General features: G+C 44.3%; 1 protein-coding gene across 10 annotated transcripts in view; it reads left to right on the top strand.

The window, feature by feature from the left end:
* Amotl1 (angiomotin like 1) overlaps positions 1-17,421 on the top strand; it is a 79,167-nt gene that overhangs the window by 56,097 nt on the left and 5,649 nt on the right. For 8 of the 10 annotated variants that reach the window (XM_048344080.1, XM_048344082.1, XM_048344072.1 and 5 more), the window contains 6 exons: positions 3,143-3,288; positions 5,710-5,859; positions 9,678-9,868; positions 11,489-11,614; positions 12,868-13,094; positions 16,160-16,435. In XM_048344080.1, coding sequence (XP_048200037.1) covers positions 3,143-3,288; positions 5,710-5,859; positions 9,678-9,868; positions 11,489-11,614; positions 12,868-13,094; positions 16,160-16,435 — 1,116 coding nt within the window. The remainder of the gene's footprint in view (positions 1-3,142; positions 3,289-5,709; positions 5,860-9,677; positions 9,869-11,488; positions 11,615-12,867; positions 13,095-16,159; positions 16,436-17,421) is intronic. The other 2 variants (XM_048344077.1, XM_048344081.1) reach the window with 2 other exon arrangements.

Below are 17,421 nucleotides of genomic sequence, written 5' to 3'. Positions count from 1 at the left end.
TTAGCCAGAACTGTTACTTACTATTAATATATTCAGGCCACCATCCCAATGTGTTCTGTTAGAATCAACATTCTGAGTTCTTCATCCATCTTTGAACCAGAGCCAATTGTGATAAAACATTTGTTTAATGATCCAGTGTATCCTCTACAGATAGTTTTTACTTATTATAAAAAATTTTAATATGTTCTTGATACATTGTATATTGTATATATGCCTACCTGACCTAGAGAAGGGAAAGAAAAACAGGATGTAAGATATCACAAGAAATATACACACTGCCCTAGTACCCTTTTTGCACAATACCTTGTCAAAAAAAATTGTGTTCAATTAATAAAAAAATTAAATTAAAAAAAATTTTAGAGTCTAAAATGTAGTGTCTAGAAAACGTCTGTAGTCAAACCTTTTGTTCTCTGTATGATAAAATAAAAAGCAAACAATACAATGGGGAACTATGGTTTTTTTACAGTAAGTTTTGGAACTATTTTTAGTTTATGAATTATAGTGAGAGCCTACAGCTGTATCTTGATGGAGCCAGAGAACTTTGAGGGACAAAGTGTTTGTTTTAAGTCCAGAAAATTTGGTTGTAGGCCATTGAAAATAAGCTTGCATCTGCTACTAATTTTCTTCCTTAGAAAGACTGGTTTGTATGTTGCTTTACAGCAAGTTACAAAATGACAATAGGAGGGGTTGCACAAATTAAAATAAAGGAAGGGAGAACAAACATGTAATTGTAGGCAACACATTGCTTTCTCCCTGATCAGTCTTAATTTGGACCACTTCTTTGTTCAGATCGAACAATTTCCCCCTTTAATCTTTGTACCATATCCTGGTGTTGAGTCACAGATGCCCTTTACAAGGGTATTTGAAAAACATAGGTCTGGGGGTGTAACTTGAGGACCTGGTTTCAGCCCCCATCCCCACCAACAAACAATCAAATGAAAATATAAAAAGCATTATTATGGATAGATAGGCATATATGTACCCAGGCAGGCATATATTATACCTTAAGTTAAATATAGATCAGTAAGTACATTTTATTATATACAACAAAATTTGTACATCCTAAGTGTTGAGTTTTGTTTCTGTACTTAGCACATCCACAGTTTTCATCAGTCAGCTTCCTGAGTAGCTAGGATTATAGGAATGAGCCACTGACACCCACTGTGGGATCACATATTTTTTCTTTTTTCTCTATTGTCAAAGTGTGATACAGAGGGGTTACAGATTCATATGAAAGGCAGTGAGTACATTTCTTGTTCTACTTATTATCTCTTCCCTCATTCCCCCCTCCCTTGGATTACATATTTTTATTGGCATATACTAAATTGCACATGGTAAGGAGTTTTACCATGACATTTTAATGCATGCAGACGATTCACTTTAGACGATCCACTTTCATGGTATGCCCCCTCATTATGAATACAGGCAGATATACATATTTGTTCATGTCCATGAACATGTATTGTCTTTTAGGTCTAGTTTCCACATGACTGAAAAACATGCAATGTCTTTTTTTTTTTTTTTGATGTTGTCTTGTCTCACTCAATATGATATCCTCTGTTTCTGTCTACTTTCCTGCAAGTGACATGATTTCATCTTCCTTAAAGGTATATAATATTGTTAATATCCATTATCAGTGAGATGTGTTTCTTGTAGACTCTTATTTCTTGATTGGATCCTGTTTTTAGGTGCTTGTTGCTGTTGTTTATCTTTTGAATGGAGAGTTGACCATTAACATTTAAAGTTAATATTGAAAGGTGTCCAGTGCTGTTAATTCATACCTATAATCCTACCCACTCAAGAGGCTGGGATCTGAGGATCACAGTTCAAAGTCAGCCTGGACAGAAAAAGTGTGTGAGACTCTGATTTTCCACCTAACCAGCAAAAAGCAGAAAGGAGAGCTGTGGTTCAAGTGGTGTAGTACCAGCCCTGAGCATAAGAAGCTAAGGTAGGGTGTCCTGACCCTGAGTGCAAGCCCTAAAAACAAACACCAAAACAAGCACCAAAAAACAAACATAACAACAAAAAGAAAATCATTGGCAAGTATTCCATATTAACTGCCATTTTGTTGCTTTGTAGTGTGTGATTCGTTGCTCTTCCAGCTATGACAGCCCATCCCATTCCCAGTAGTAGTCCCCCTGAGTGTTTACCCAGCAGAAGTTACTAAGACCCCTCATCCCATGGGCCCACCAGCAGGGAGTGCAGATCTCAGTAGTCAAAGGAAACAATTGAGCAGGCTGTCCACTGTGGCCCTCAGGATGGGTAAGGTGAAAGGGAGCCTCCTCAGATCAGAGGCCTACTAAAGCGAGGGGACTGCTGCTGATCTGGTACCAGTACCACAGTTATGCTTGCTTTGTTTTCTTGTCTGTCAAATGGAGCTGATGCAAGGATTCAGGGAGTTCTCATTTAAAGCCTGTGGCTTGGTGCCTGGGATGTGCTAAGTCTCCAGGGTATATGCTAGATCTTGTTACTATTTATGAAGCGTATGTTATGTGCACTGACAGTCATTTTAATCTTCATTTGAAGAGATGGAAGCTCAGAATGATGAAGTCACATGCAATGATCTCTGGTATGAAAGGGACCAGAATCAAGTCAGCTTGGCTACAGAGTTTGTGCCATTGCTGTGGTTTTGAGAGTAAACAGTGTGTGAGCAGACATCTGTGTAAATGGGACCACAGCCATCAGGCCAAACAACTCCCATTCCACATAGCTCTGGGTAATTGACATCCACTGAGTAAACAGCCATTCTGAGCATAAATTCCCTGGTGTGACAACTTGCCTGTTGTAGGTATTCTCAGTTATATACATCAGAACTCTGCCAAAACTTGAGTGTAAAGCTGGTCTTTCTGGAGGTTTGTTATAACAAAGTAAGGACCTTTCTGTGAGAGGGAGACTTAGCCACTAATAAATTGCAAGAGTCTTTCTGTGAGGTGGGGGCTCCTTTACCAGCTCTTAAAGGATAACTTTTGGGAAAGAGCTCAGTACATCTTAAATACCACTGCTGTTAAGAAAGAATAATAGCAGAAATTCATCTCTGTAAACATTTGCTTTTATATTTTTAATCTTTGCCAGGAAGATGGCAGGGAGCCCGGCAACTAAGCACTTTCTGATGGAGCTAGCTCTGTTCCTTTCTCCTTTCCAGACAAAGAATTCTTGAAGGAAAAGGAGAAGTTAGAAATGGAGTTAGCAGTAGTGCGGACTGCAAGTGAGGACCATCGGAGACACATCGAGATCCTGGACCAGGCTTTGAGCAATGCCCAGGCCAGAGTCATCAAGCTGGAGGAGGAGGTGAGACCAGACAGTAGGGATTGGGGCCAGAAGGGAGAGAGGCTTCAAGGTTCTTTCCTAACACAGCTACTTTAACCAGAGATATTCCTAGGAGCTGATATGGGAGGGATCATAAAAGTAAATAAAAGCAAAGTGTGGCTAACCCAGAGCCAAGCATAGTATAAACACCACCAACAGCAACCTCATGGCCTATACTGGAGAACTGGACACCTGATGCGTGTACAAAAGAGAGGCTAACAATTGAGAAAAAAAAATAGGTCAGTTGCTGGCGCTTTGGGTTCCCTATTACAGGGGAAAAGGCAAAAATCTTCTGATAGTGGGTTAGAGTGGGGTGAAATTCAGCAGCTCCATCTCTGATTTCCAGAAATTGGCTGGGCTGTGCACTACTCTATAACCTTAACCCAGGGAATTTTGATGGTACTCAAGTATTTACCCACTTAGTAGTTTCTGATGAAATCGACCCATTGGCTTAATTTTTATGAAGTGACTTTTCCCTTAAGCCTAACTGAGGAATAAGCATTTCTAAGGTCCAAGCTAGGGTGTTTGGGCAATGGAAGTTGAGGCAGGAGGAGGAGGAGAGATGGAGGCAATCAGGTCCTCTGTGGGGCCGTTGTCACCTTTGTGTCATCAGGCTGACTTGAGCACCCTTGCCTGTTGGAAATCCTGTAGGTTCAAAGTATGAAAGTGGCCAGAGATAATATATATGCTAGCACACTGAAAATATGCTTTCAAAAATGATGTCGTTAATCCAATTGTTATTGAAGAAAAGTTGTTCCTACAGGAAATATGTGAGCTTCAACTATAGAGGTAGTGCAGCTGGAGAGGAAGAGTTGCTTAACCAAGATTTTACCCCTTAGAAGCCTTTATACCCCACAAGTCCTGTGTAGAAACTACAGTTTTAATACAAACAGGCCAAAGCCAGAGTGTCTTCTTTGTCTCCAAAAAAAGCAACCTAACCCCTGGAGGATAGGAGGTCAGTTCTGAGCGAACTGACCAGGGAAGCCTGGACTGTGTGCTACTCTCATCACTGAACACTTCCTGAGGCTCATCTCCATGTGTGGCGCTAAGGAAAAGTATAATTTATCAAATCTTTTCATATTCCTAAAGAAGTAAGTTCATTATTAGTCCTTAAAGACAGGTTCTTCATGATCATCAATATGTTATTTTACTGTCATTTGTGTGTGTGTAGCATCTTGGTTTAGTTAAATGGAACCTTTTGAAAATGTCTTGTGTCTTGTTTCCAGTCTAATTTCTTGTTCTTATTAATGTTGCTTTTGAAGGCTTTTAATTTAGTCCAGATGTCTTATACTGAGTATATACTGTCGTTTACTACAGCGGTAAAGAGTGGATGCTAGAGCTAGGCTGGTGGAAATGGAATGCATGAGCCCCACACTGTGTCAGCTGTGTGTGTTACTTGGAGCATCCCTGAAGACTTTTTGCCCTTAGCTATCTCATTTCTTTGTGTGTGCGCGCCTCTGCTGGTATACAGGGGCTTGAACTGAGGTGCTGTCCCTTAGCTTTTTCTACTAGGGCTAGTTCTTTACCACTCAAGCTGTAGCTTCTATTCCAGATTTCTGGAGGTTTTTTGGAGATGAGGCTTATGTACTTTCCTGCTTAGGCTGGCTTTGAACCACAATCTTCACATATCAGCCTCCTGAGTTGCTAGGATTACAGGAATGTGCCACCAGTAACCCGACGCTTTTCTCGTTTCTTAAATGAAAATAAGAAAAAACTTTTCTTCTTATTGTCAGTGGGAGGCATTAAATGAAACATTACATATAAAGCACAGTGCTTAGTGTAGCAGTGCTGTAAAAGCATTGGCTGATATAATAACTATTACTAATCAGACTCATCTTGTACTTAACCTTGATTCAGAGGAGAAGGGTGCAGACCCATGCTTTCAAGGACTTTACTGTTTTGTAGGGATCATATTAATCCATTTAGTAAGGATGTACCAGGTGTCTCCTGGATGCCAGCACAGTGCATGGCATACACTGCTTACTGGCTCAGCAGGAGCAAAACAGGCAGATCTTGTGGTTGTGTTCTGCTGTCTGTTCTGCACACTGAGAAAATGGTATGTGGTGGAAGTAATTTATGAGTGGTACGTGCAACATCTGACCTAATGAGACTTCTTAGAGGCGCTTATTAGACTTTCAAAAGTTTATAGCAAACACAGTGAATGATCCCCAAAGCAGGTGTGGAGTGATCTGAACTGTTGCTGCCTTCTCTGAGAAAGAGCAGAGGAGCCTCCATCTTACTTCAGAAGCTTCAGACAGGACGGGGTGCATCTCCTGCCTGCTCAGCCAGAAACCTCACTGAGCTACAAGCCACTCAGGCATTGGCACATTTCTACTGCCACCCCCTCCACAGCAGTGAGAACCCTGCTCTCAGGTCTGTGCTGTTTTACTCTTCTCTGCTCAGCTCCGAGAGAAGCAAGCATATGTGGAAAAAGTTGAGAAGCTGCAGCAGGCCCTGACCCAGCTACAGTCTGCATGTGAGAAGCGAGAGCAGATGGAGCGCAGGCTGCGGACCTGGCTGGAGAGGGAGCTGGATGCACTGAGGACCCAGCAGGTGAGGGGCCTGGGGTGCAGTCAGTGAAATAGACAGACCCTGTGGGAACACATGCAGTCTAGGGCTGCACTCCGCACCCAGGCTCAGAGGGATCAGTGTCCTTTTCCCAGGTTATCTTGAGGTTCTGGTGGGTACCTGTGGGTGACTATGCAGAGCTCTCTGCTCTGAGGAGGCAAATGGCCTCACAAGGAAAGAAGAGGGCTCACCTCTTTGAGGCTGGGGAGAAGGGAATGTGCTTTAGATAGCAGCAGCATCCTCAATACCTGCTTGTGCTTTCTCCTCTTGGTGGAGACGTGACTGCATGTGACAAGCTTCCACCGCAAAGAGCGCACTCTGTCTCTGTACCTGCTAGAAATTGTGCTCAGTTCACACTGTAACAAAGCAGATTTGTCCCTACCTTCCCCAAAATGAAAGTGAGATCAGCTTCTCTGACCCTTCCCACATGATTCTGGAGAGACTTGGGCATGTCAGAGAACTCTAGGGGTCAGCACCACACAGGCACTGTGTGAAGGGCTGGGACTAGGACCCAGCCAGGGCTCTCCCTGGGAGCAGAGTGATCTTGCCACACTTGCAAGGCGTCTAGGACCCTCCCAGAGGCTGGACATGGCTGGAGATTATCAGAATGCCAAAAAATCCAGTCTTGACTGGGAGCATAGGTTCCAGGGCTAGACCCTGCCTTCTTTGAAGAAAATAGCCATGGGTGAGTGACCTCTCTGAGTCACAACATCCTTGTCTGTAATATGAGGAAAATAGACTGACCTCATACACATAAATACTATTAAGAAAATCTTCCAGAGTGCTTATCCATCACAATGGCTGGCACTTAACAATTGATGAAGAGTCATTTCTCTCCACTGTCATTAACATTGCCTTCAGAGTCATTTGAAGCCCTAGAGTATTCTTGATACCCTCTCTCAAATTCTGTATTTACCCAACTTTTCTGCTGAAGAGGTGGAATAAAGGGTAAAGAGAAAAAGAAGTCCAGACAGTAGGAACTAGCAGGAAAAAAACTGAACCAACAGTTCTTGTCATTAAAAGTAATCTCTCCTATACCAGAGATGATGTAGAGGAACAGGAGGAAAACAAATACATTTTTTTGTTTTCTTTAAATAAAGGTGATGTACAGAGGGGTTACAGTTACATAAACCAGTTTAATGAGTACATTTCTTTTTAAACAATGTCATCCCTTCACTCTCCCAGTTTTTCCCTCCCATCCCCTTCCCACAAGTTGTGTAGTTCAGTTTCAACATAGTGTCTACTGAGTACCATGGTTGCATCCTTTTTTCTGTTCTCCCTTTGCCCTCCCAAAGACAGATAAATGAACACAAAAACATTCTTTTTTTTTTTTTTTTTTTTTTGGCCAGCCCTGGGGCTTGGACTCAGGGCCTGAGCACTGTCCCTGGCTTCTTTTTTGCTCAAGGCTAGCACTCTGCCACTTGAGCCACAGCGCCACTTCTGGCCGTTTTCTGTATATGTGGTGCTGGGGAATCGAACCCAGGGCCTCATGTATATGAGGCAGGCACTCTTGCCACTAGGCCATATCCCCAGCTCCCACAAAAACATTCTTAAGTGCTCACAATTGTATCTTTTTTTTTTTTAAAGCAAAGACCTTAAAGTAATTTTCATTTCTTTCACAGTAGTCCTATGAGGTAGAAGGGAAAAGCTGACAATGTTTTGGAAGAGAAGAATGAGGCTCAGGGAGGTTGAGGCCAGCCCAAGGCCATGTGGTTCATCAGGACATTTTCTGATAGGTTTTACTGCTGTGTCCCAAGAACATGCATGGTACATAGTAATTGTGGTCCAGCTAAATGGGTGTCAGACACTGCCTGTCTTGATTTTCAGTTCCATTTTCTGATTGGCAGAGTTACTTGTATGCTTGAATGCTGAAATTCATACATTTAACTCTTGGTGATCTGCATTAAAGGAACAATGAAGAGTTGTTCTGATCTCGTGAAAGGTCAAGAGGATTCTGAAATAATAAACTTTGATGGCAACTGGATAGGAAATGATAAGCATAAATAGCAGCTTAGGGAAGCTGTGGGAGCTTTCTTGGAAAGTGTCTAAAAATAGAGGATTTTTCATCTTGGTGGCCTGGTTCATCTGTCCTCTACCTGAGTCCAGGTCCAAATGGGATTGGCAACTTCCTCACAAGGTCAAGTAAGGACAGGTGCCTCCTGCTCGGTTTTACTGCAGTGTTGGTCACTGGCAAGCTGCCACTTCCTAGAATAACACATATTTGAAGATTTAAAAATAGAATTGAAGGGGCTGGGAATATGGCCTAGTGGCAAGAGTGCTTGCCTCCCATACATGAAGCCCTGGGTTTGATTCCTCAGCACCACATATATAGAAAAGGCCAGAAGTGGTTCTGTGGCTCAAATGGTAGAGTGCTAGCCTTGAGCAAAAAGAAGCCAGGGACAGTGCCCAGGCCCTGAGTCCAAGCCCCAGGACTGGCCAAAAAAAAAGAATTGAAACTGGGAGTATGGTTCAGTGGTAGACCGCTTGCTCAGTATGCACAAGGTCCTGAGTTCAATCCCTAGACCTTCAAAAGATTTTTATTTATTTATTTATTTATTTATTTTGCCAATTCTGGCCCTTAAACTCAGGGCCTGAGTCCTGCCCCTGGCTTCTTTATGCTGAAGTCCCTGAGTTTAAGCCCCAGGACTGGCAAAAAAAAAAAAAAAAAAAAAAAAAGAATCGAAGCACATGGTACAAAGAGCCTATAGGACTCTGTGCACTCACCTCTGGTGAGCCAGTCTGTTGCTACAGCTCTGATGTCAGCTGTTGCTCTGGGCGGTTCCCTGGTCCTTTTGTTAATTTTGAGCATTACATAGCATCAGTTAAAGCATTGCAGCCAGCTCTGCATTTAAAATTTGCAATCACAATAGAAACTGTGCAGGGAATGAGTACTTGTCTGAGGATGAAGTTGCCCGCCTGTCCCAATTGTGCAGAGGCCCACATTCAGACCGAAGCTCACTTTGGCCTGGAACCATGCCACTAGAGCTTGAACCTCCTCAGAACTGCCCCCACCCCCAATGGTGGGTGTTTTAGGGGGAATAGAGTATTTCAGTATAAGAGGAAAAACTTTGGCATGTGAATATACTCTTCTTGTGAACAGTCTAGATAACTCAACTTGATTTCCTTTTACTGACAGAGATGAAAAGAAGGGGCAGAAGAATACATTTTCTATGCTTTAGAGGTGATTTACTTAACAACTGTTACCTCATTTGCTTCTCATTCTCAGGCCTCCCATGGGGCAGGCCCTAACATCTCCACTGATGAGAGCCTGGCAGCTAGGTGTTCATGATAGGACATCGTATTTCCACATCTTGTGCCTTCCATTTTATCTCCCATTTGGAGGAGAAACAGAGCAACTGGAATCTGCCCGTGGGATTCTAGACAAAATGCTGAGACCAAGAAGCCAAGATTTCATCCATTGTTTTCTCTGGTATAAATCAACAGCCGTCGTCACTTCTTATGTTAGAACCTTGAGGCTGTGGAGCCAGACCCGAGTTTGAATCCTGACTACAGCAGATTAGCCAAGATAGCTGATGGTTGTTAATTCAGTCTCTTTGGAGTTTAGTTTCTCTGTAGAATTGGATAATGCCTCGCTTCATAGCTGAGTGAGTATTAACTGAGAAAAGACAGATAAGGAGGTGGTGGTAGAATCATTTGGTCGTGTACACACCAGGGAGAGGGAGCATGCGCATGAGCTGCCAGATCTGGAGGACTATGTCTATTCTGTAGTTGACTGCACACACTGTTGGTGTGGTCCACCTTACAGATGTTTTAAGCATCAGATGTTGTTTCTGCTTCTCCAGAAACATGGAAATAGCCAATCAGCCAGCATCCCTGAATACAATGCTCCAGCCCTCATGGAGCTTGTGCGGGAGAAGGAGGAGCGGATCTTGGCCCTGGAAGCCGACATGACTAAGTGGGAGCAGAAATACCTGGAAGAGAGCACCATCCGCCACTTTGCCATGAATGCTGCAGCTTCTGCTGCAGCTGAGAGGTGAGGCACTGGTGCAGTCAGTCAGAAAAGCAATGCTGGAAACAACCTCAGAACAGCAGGGCCCCAGGGGTCCTCAGACCAGAGAAGCCTATCCCAGAGGAAGAGATCATGTAAGGATAATTTTGTTTTAAAGGCTGTAGGCTAAGCGGACAGTGGTGGCTCATGCCTATAATCCTAGCTACTTGGGAGGCTGAGATCTGAGTGTTCAAAGCCAGCCCAGGCAGAAAAGTCTCTGAGGTGCTTATCTCCAATAAACTACTCAGAAAAGGCTCAAGTGGGAGAGTGTGAGCCTTGAGCAAAAGGAGCTCAGGACAGCACTCAGGCCCAGAGTTTGAGCCCAGGACTAGTGGAAAAAAAAAAGACTGTAGACTAGCTAAAGAACAAGATGATGTAACATTTCTGAAAGATAATGACAGTATGTACCTGTCTTTAGTAAGAGAATCTAGTTCCTGACATTTATCTTAAGGTTATCATTATGCATGTCCAAAGAGTTATGCCCAAGGTGTTCATCACATTGTTGCCAAAAATATCAGTGGACTTTAAACTGATTCAAGTCTAAGGAATTTCATTTGATAATGTAACATCCATTCACTCTGTGGAATGCTCTGTGATCTTTAAGAATGATGTTAACATAGTATATTTTTTTATTTTTATAGCATGGTGCTATATCATAGAATCCTCATTGCAACCATGAGAGCAGGTACTCCTTTTGTAAGTGAAGGAAACAAGCCTCTGAGATATTGTGGTTGGTCCCACATTGTGTTGGTAGTAAGAGCTGGACCATGAGTCACCTGAGATCTGATTCACTTCCTTTGAAATCTTTCTCCAATGTTGACAGTGGACACTTCTGTTGCTTTACTTTCTCTCGGTAGGCATGTAGCCTAATTCCTCCTTTAAATGTTTGCTTAAAGTGTACTGTAATGCACAAAACTAAGTCACAAAGAAGCATCTAAGTCAACAAAGCAGTTCTCCTTGGTCTTGAGTGGCTGGCTCTCAGATGCAGACATTGCATTGCTACCCTTACATAGGGCTGTGCATTGGTTTTCAATGCCCTTCATGCCTTTTTCTTAGTTTGACTTTTACCCAGAAGTCATGTTGGCCTTTTAGTTTATAGGTGCTTAAAACCCACCAAAGTTTTAGGGTCTGTATATATAGGGGAGACCCAAATTGTGTAATAGGAGAAGGATGAAAGGCAGAAGCATAAAGTCATAAAGTATAAGGATAATTAAATCTGTAGGTGCTCATAAAATAACATAGCATAAAATAATACCCTATAGGAAGGGCAGAGAATTTTTATTTTTGAATTTTAGTTTGCTTTCCTTAGATACTGTTGTAATTCTTCAAGTTTAGGAGGAGAATTGAGTAGAGTCGGGGAGACAGAAGCTGGGTGAGGAGTTTGCAGGGAGATTTTTAAGCACAGTGCTCTTGGGTTGCTTCATCCTGGGCACTGCCATCCTTCTCTGTGTTGACGTCTATGGGGCAGAGCTGGGTGGGGAAGTGGAGACGGGAGGCCTTTGGGCTCCCATAGAAGGTGAAGAGCAGAATGCCTTCCTCTCCATTCTGCATCTGCACTGATTCCAAGCAAGGCTTCTGTGATCCCCTGTGTGCTCTGTGTTCCAGGGACACCACAATCATCAACCACTCGCGGAATGGCAGCTATGGCGAGAGCTCACTGGAGGCCCACATCTGGCAGGAGGAGGAAGAGGTGGTTCAGGCCAACAGGAGATGTCAGGACATGGAGTACACGTAAGAGAGCCATCATACTGGCCACTCCCCTCCACTAAGAACAGGGGTCACCAGCCACTGCTGTACTCACAGTCTAGCCAGCTCATCCAGAGAGTTCTCTACCCTGCTCTGATGAGCCATGAACTTGAGAGCTCCAGAAGCTCCCATCACCTGGAGCAAAGAGGTTCATGACTAAGCCAGTTGCCCTGTTCAGCAGCAGGACTGGTGCTTGTTGTGGGGATAACTTCAGATCAATGCCAGGGTTAAGATGGAGGCTGTTTCATGACAGGAAAATTTAGATGTCCATGTTAGCTCTGGGTATACCATGACCTGGAAAGGAGAAACAAGTCATCTCAATGACAGAGGTTTTAAGCCAGAGTTTACATTATTTCATTTAAAGATGAAGACATAAGTTGGGCACTGGTGGCTCATGCCTATAATCCTAGCTATTCAGGAGGCTGAGATCTGAGGATCGTAGTTCAAAGCCAGCCCTGAGACTTTTACCTTGACTTAAACCACCAGAAAAACGGAAGTGGCTCTATGTCTCAAAGTGGTAGTGCGCTAGCCTTGAGCAAAAGAGTTCAGGGACAGTATCCAATCCCCAAGTTCAAGCCCCATGACCGACAGAGATAAAAGACATAGTTAGCTAATGCCCTCTTCTGGTGGGCTACATGATTTCCAGCAGACTAACAAACACTAGCTTGCCCTGCTTGACTTAATCCTGTGTACCCCTGGGTTCCCTGAGTTTCTTGGGTACTGATATAAAAGTAAGGCTGTGGTGTTAGGCCCAGCCAGTCACTACCAGAGTCATGCAGAGAACTCAAGCGTTCACTGCTTCCACAAGGAGAACTCATCTTTCTCCAGAACCTATCCAGCTCTTCATTTTTTTCTCCCTTAGGAAAAAGAGTGTGGCATTTTGCCCTGTTTGGGGCCACAGAGTTTATGTGTTATCCCATCCCCTGCCAGCCCCATTCTGGACCTGATGAGTGTGGCCCCTGAGTCCCTTGGTCCAGGGAGATGCACATGTGGGGCGTAGTTGTCTTCACAACAGCCAGAAGTCTAGAACCTCCCTCAGTGCCAGAGCAGGTACATTCTCTGATCGGCTTCAGAAGCCTCACCTGAAACAATTTGGAGATTGTAAATGTTTGAAGATGTGAACAACACTTGAATTCCATCACAGATTTACAGTTCAAGTTCCTCAGATGGCCTGAGAGAAATGTTACTGTTTTCTAACCAAATGATATTTTATGAAGACTGTTTTGTTTTGTTTTTAGTATTAAAAATCTCCATGCCAAAATCATAGAGAAGGATGCCATGATCAAGGTGCTCCAGCAACGATCACGTAAGGATGCCGGAAAGATGGACCCTTTGAGCCTACGGCCTGCCCGTTCTGTCCCATCCATTGCAGCAGCCTCCGGGACTCACTCCCGCCAGACCTCCCTTACCAGTGGCCAGCTGACTGAGGAGAAGAAGGAGGAAAAGACCTGGAAGGGGAGCGCAGGTGAGCCCACTCTTCCCTCAGCCAGGGTCATGAGCATGAGGCCACATGGAAATTAATAAGTCATGACCTTGTCACTCCTGAGACATGGGAGTGTCGCTGAAGTTGTCCTGTCCCCTCCTCTGTAAAGTGAGGAAGTGACAGCAGTCATACTTAGGTTGTGGGAATTAAATGAGACTCCAAAGCACTGTAAATCCTAAAAGGTATTCCAACAGAGTATTCGCCTTGGGTTGACCATCTCAGGTATGCCTGTGAGGTGCACGTGTGTGTGAATGTGAATGTGAATACTGGGGTTGAACTCAGGGCCTCTTGCTCAGCTTTTCCCTTCAATGGCTAGTCCTCTGCCACTTGAGCCATGTCTCCAGAACCAGCTTTTATGCCAGTTAGTTGCAGATACAGTCTTGCAGACACTTTCGTGAGATTTCACACTGAAGTTTTAAACTACAGTCCTCAGCTCTCAGCTTCCTGAGCAGCTGGGTTACAGTTTTGAGCCTCAAGTGTCTTGCTGCTTATGCCATTACCCTTGAAGTTTTGGATAAATAAATATGTAAGTAAACAAAAAATTCAGGTACAACAAAAATGTCCTGATAGAAAGAGTCGAGAGGCATTGGGCCTCTGGATTTGGCTCTCCCCAGACAAGTTGACTGTCTGCTCCCTTCTGCCTCCAGATCTCAGGGAGGCAGTCTGTCTGTGCCACAAAAGGAAGTTATGGGGAAGTGCACCGGAAAAAGCTTCCCTCAGTGGAAGGGGGAAGTGGTAGTGGTGGATTTTGTTGTGTTGTTGCTGTATAGGTAGACCTGAGAATTCTACAAAGGTAGTCTTTTCCCGGAGTGGTTTTCTAGAGCTAGGGCTGAGCTGTTGACTGGCTAGGCCAGTGAGCCTGGGGAGAAAGCAACCAGCATTCCTACACATGTGTCCTCTGTTCCTGCTCGCTGCATGCTAGCACCTCCAGGGGTCTGACCCTTCCTTGATGCATGTTTCTGGGTCAGCTTGTGGTTTCATTTTTTGTTGAAGCTAAAACCCTATGCAGGATCCCAGAGAGAGAAATCCGGTTGCTTTGCACCACAAGGCATAAGAACTTGCATGTGAACCAGTGAAGCTAGAAAATCAAAGGCTCCCAGCTAGAATCTGTTTGAAGTCCTCCACTGGGGGCCTCAGCAGCTCCTGCCCCCAAAGGAAGTTCACATCAAAAAGGACCACAGCTGAGATCATCAAAGACCATCCCAAGGTCATGGACCTCCCTGCCCAGTTAGAGATATTCAGGCCATGTGGTTAAGGAGTTGAAGATTTGCTCATCTCTGGTGGAAACCTCCCCTGGAGACGCCTGTTTTTGACATACATCTTGCCCCGAGCATCTCTGTATCTGTACCCCAGGATTCGGCAGGTCTGCAGTGGGCTGGGAGCTGAGGACCTTGGCCTGAAGAAGTTGCTGTGTTGTCTGCAGTGGTATTCCCTTCATTATTAGAATTGGCGTCCATGTGTCACAACAATGGGAGAGACCCTGAGGATTCAAGCAGAGGCAAACCTTCATGGTCCGCTGCACTGCCCCCTACATTTCTGTCACTTCTTATCTAAGGAGCTTTGGGAGGAGAGGGAGGTGACAGGGTCTACCTTCCTGGATGCTCAACAGCTCCCAGATGGCTGGCTAGTGATGATTTAACTTGTCACCCCTATTCAAGAACACCTTGTCCGTTCTCAACTTTAACACACAGGGTGATGAAGTAGCACGAATGTAGGTTGTGCTCCAAATCAGGGTTTATATCACAGCTTGGTTTGCCTCTCATTATTGCTACTTCTTAGCTATGAAATATTAGTTTCTCTGAACTTCCATTTCCTTCTCTGTTAGAGAAGTGTAAGAGCTATCTCACAGGAATGTTGTGTACTCCAAAATGAGATATGTGTGAAGCACCTAGGCAAAGACCTTGCTGCTCCAAATGGTACTGCATCACCTGGGAGCACGATGGGAAGACAGAATCACCAGCCCCAGAATTGGACCAAACCTTCATTTTAACTGTACTGCCAAGTAACATCTTTAAGAAGTGAGCCCTAGCATGGATGGGTGCTTTATGAATGGCTGGCTTGTTAAGATGAATGAACAAATTCTTCCTGTAGACTTGAGCTCTGGAGTGGCAGTACTCTTCTGAATGTGTGCTGTGTTTAAATCCTCTGGTCCAGCTTTGTGGGAAGCATTTGAGGAAAATGGATACTGCCTCACACCTTCTCCTTTTTCCATAGCCAGTGTATCCTCTTCCTTACCCCAGCCTTGCCATGAAGAAGGACGAGGATGAAGGGACTTTCCTTGAGCCTGACTGGCTTTTTGCTTTTGGGGAGCCTAGCTTTTCACCAGAGGTCTTGTTTACAGAACAATATGTACAGTTAGTGGTTGCTTCAACCAGGGAGCACGTTTGCTTTTGAACTGGGCTGTGGGAGACCCATCTTTCTATTATCAATAGTGGAATGGAACTGAGACTGTTCAAAGAGCAGGTCAGTGGGAATGTGCATGGGACCAGAGAAGCAGAGAAGCATTCTAATTTTTCTTAAGCACACAACTTCTGACTAGCCCTGCTGGCCACTCATGTCAGGTAAGACAAACATAGTCTCGAGAAGATTTGCAGAAATCTCCCACCCTCTCATTCTCTAGCTATAAGCACCTCTTTTCTGCTTTTTCTCAACCCTGTTGTTCCTTCTCCAACTGTGGCAAGTTAAGGATAGCCCTTTCCAATGGCTCTGTCCTGTGAATAATTTTATTCTACAATTTATTATATATTTAACCAGTTTACTTGAAAACACCTCTTGACCCCCTCTAAAACAAAAGTATATATTTTTAGAGACCAAACTGAGTTCTTTCTATTTTTATTCTCTGTGTTTGTGTTTGGCAATAAATCATTGAATGAGTTAAGCACTCCTGAGTCAAGAAGAAAATCTCCAAGATTAGGTTTTTTGTTTGTTAGTACTTAGAGAGGGGGAAAGGAGAAAGAAAAAGAAGAAGGGAGGGTGGGAAGGAGGAGAGAGAAGGAGGGAGGGAAAAGGAAAGCAGAGTGTTTCTGTAAAAGCTCTTCTGCCTGCAGGGGTGCTGCTTGGGAAGGATCACCATGAACATGCCTCTGCCACCTTGCTGCCTGCCCCACCTGCCTCTGCCCTGTCCCCTCCAGCCTCTGCCTCGGCAGGCAGCAGCGCCCATGCCAAGACAGGCAGCAAAGACAGCAGCACCCAGACTGACAAGAGCACTGAACTGTTGTGGCCCAGTGTGGCCTCCCTCCCCAGCCGTGGAAGACTGAGCACAACCCCTTCCAACAGTCCTCTCCTGAAACACCTAGCAGCTAAAGGGACTGCAGAAAAACTAGGTATGTAGCTGCCAGCCCCACCAGACTTTTGTGCGCTGTGTGATACAGGGGAAAGAGTCTCATGAGAGCGGAGCACTTTCCAGTCATGCTCATGCCAACACCCTTAAGCTGTGTATGTGGGTTGTTGTGTCTGTGTAGACACTCATACCTATTACAATGTGAAGTGAGCACACTCTTTGTTCCACCTTGGTTGTGTGTACCATGTAACTAACCCTTCCCCAGAGGAGGTGCAAACGGACCGGAGGTCTGGAGCGCACTAACTGCCCCTCAAGGTCATGGACATTACCTTCAATGTATTAACATGCCACGGACTCATGCCTCAGTGGCAGGTGTCCTGATGGAAAGAGAGGCAGACTCAACTCATGAGCCAGATTCATCACAGTGCTGGGTCAGCGCTGACCCAGCACTGCACTGACTCAAAAGAAGATAACTTGGCAGGGGGTGAGCTTTCAGTCTCTAGCGGAATACTAGACTTGACCTAGATTACCATAGTTATAAGGACAATCTCTGAAATTCTGAGAAGAGGTGAAGCTATTTGAGGCATGAGTTAATAGTTTGTTTCCCCCAAGAAGGTCCCTTATTTTTACTCTCCAAAGTGGACAAGTGTAAACTGTCATCATTTTTTGGAGATGTAATTCTTAAAATAACCCTTTTCTAAGTAAAGCTCCTCTACAGAGCCCCAACTTCATCATCAACTCCTCTTTCATCACCATCATGGTTCTTCGTTGTTTTTGTATTAGTATTAGGGCTTGAACTCAGCCTCATTCTCGCTGGACTTTTTCCACTCAGGGCTGGAGCTCTACCACTTCAACCACTTCAACCACACCTCCAGTTCTGGTTTTTTTACTGGTTAATTGGAAGTAAGAGTCTTTTAGATTTCTCTGCCAGAGCTGACTCCAACCTGTCACCGTCCAATCGCAGCCTTTTGAGTAGCTAGGATTGGAGGTTCAAACCACCAGAGTCTTGGCCTGATTACTTTTATTTGG

This window comes from Perognathus longimembris, chromosome 3 (assembly GCF_023159225.1).
Source record: "Perognathus longimembris pacificus isolate PPM17 chromosome 3, ASM2315922v1, whole genome shotgun sequence".
Lineage (NCBI taxonomy): Eukaryota > Metazoa > Chordata > Mammalia > Rodentia > Heteromyidae > Perognathus > Perognathus longimembris.
This window is presented reverse-complemented; position numbering and strand designations above follow the sequence as displayed.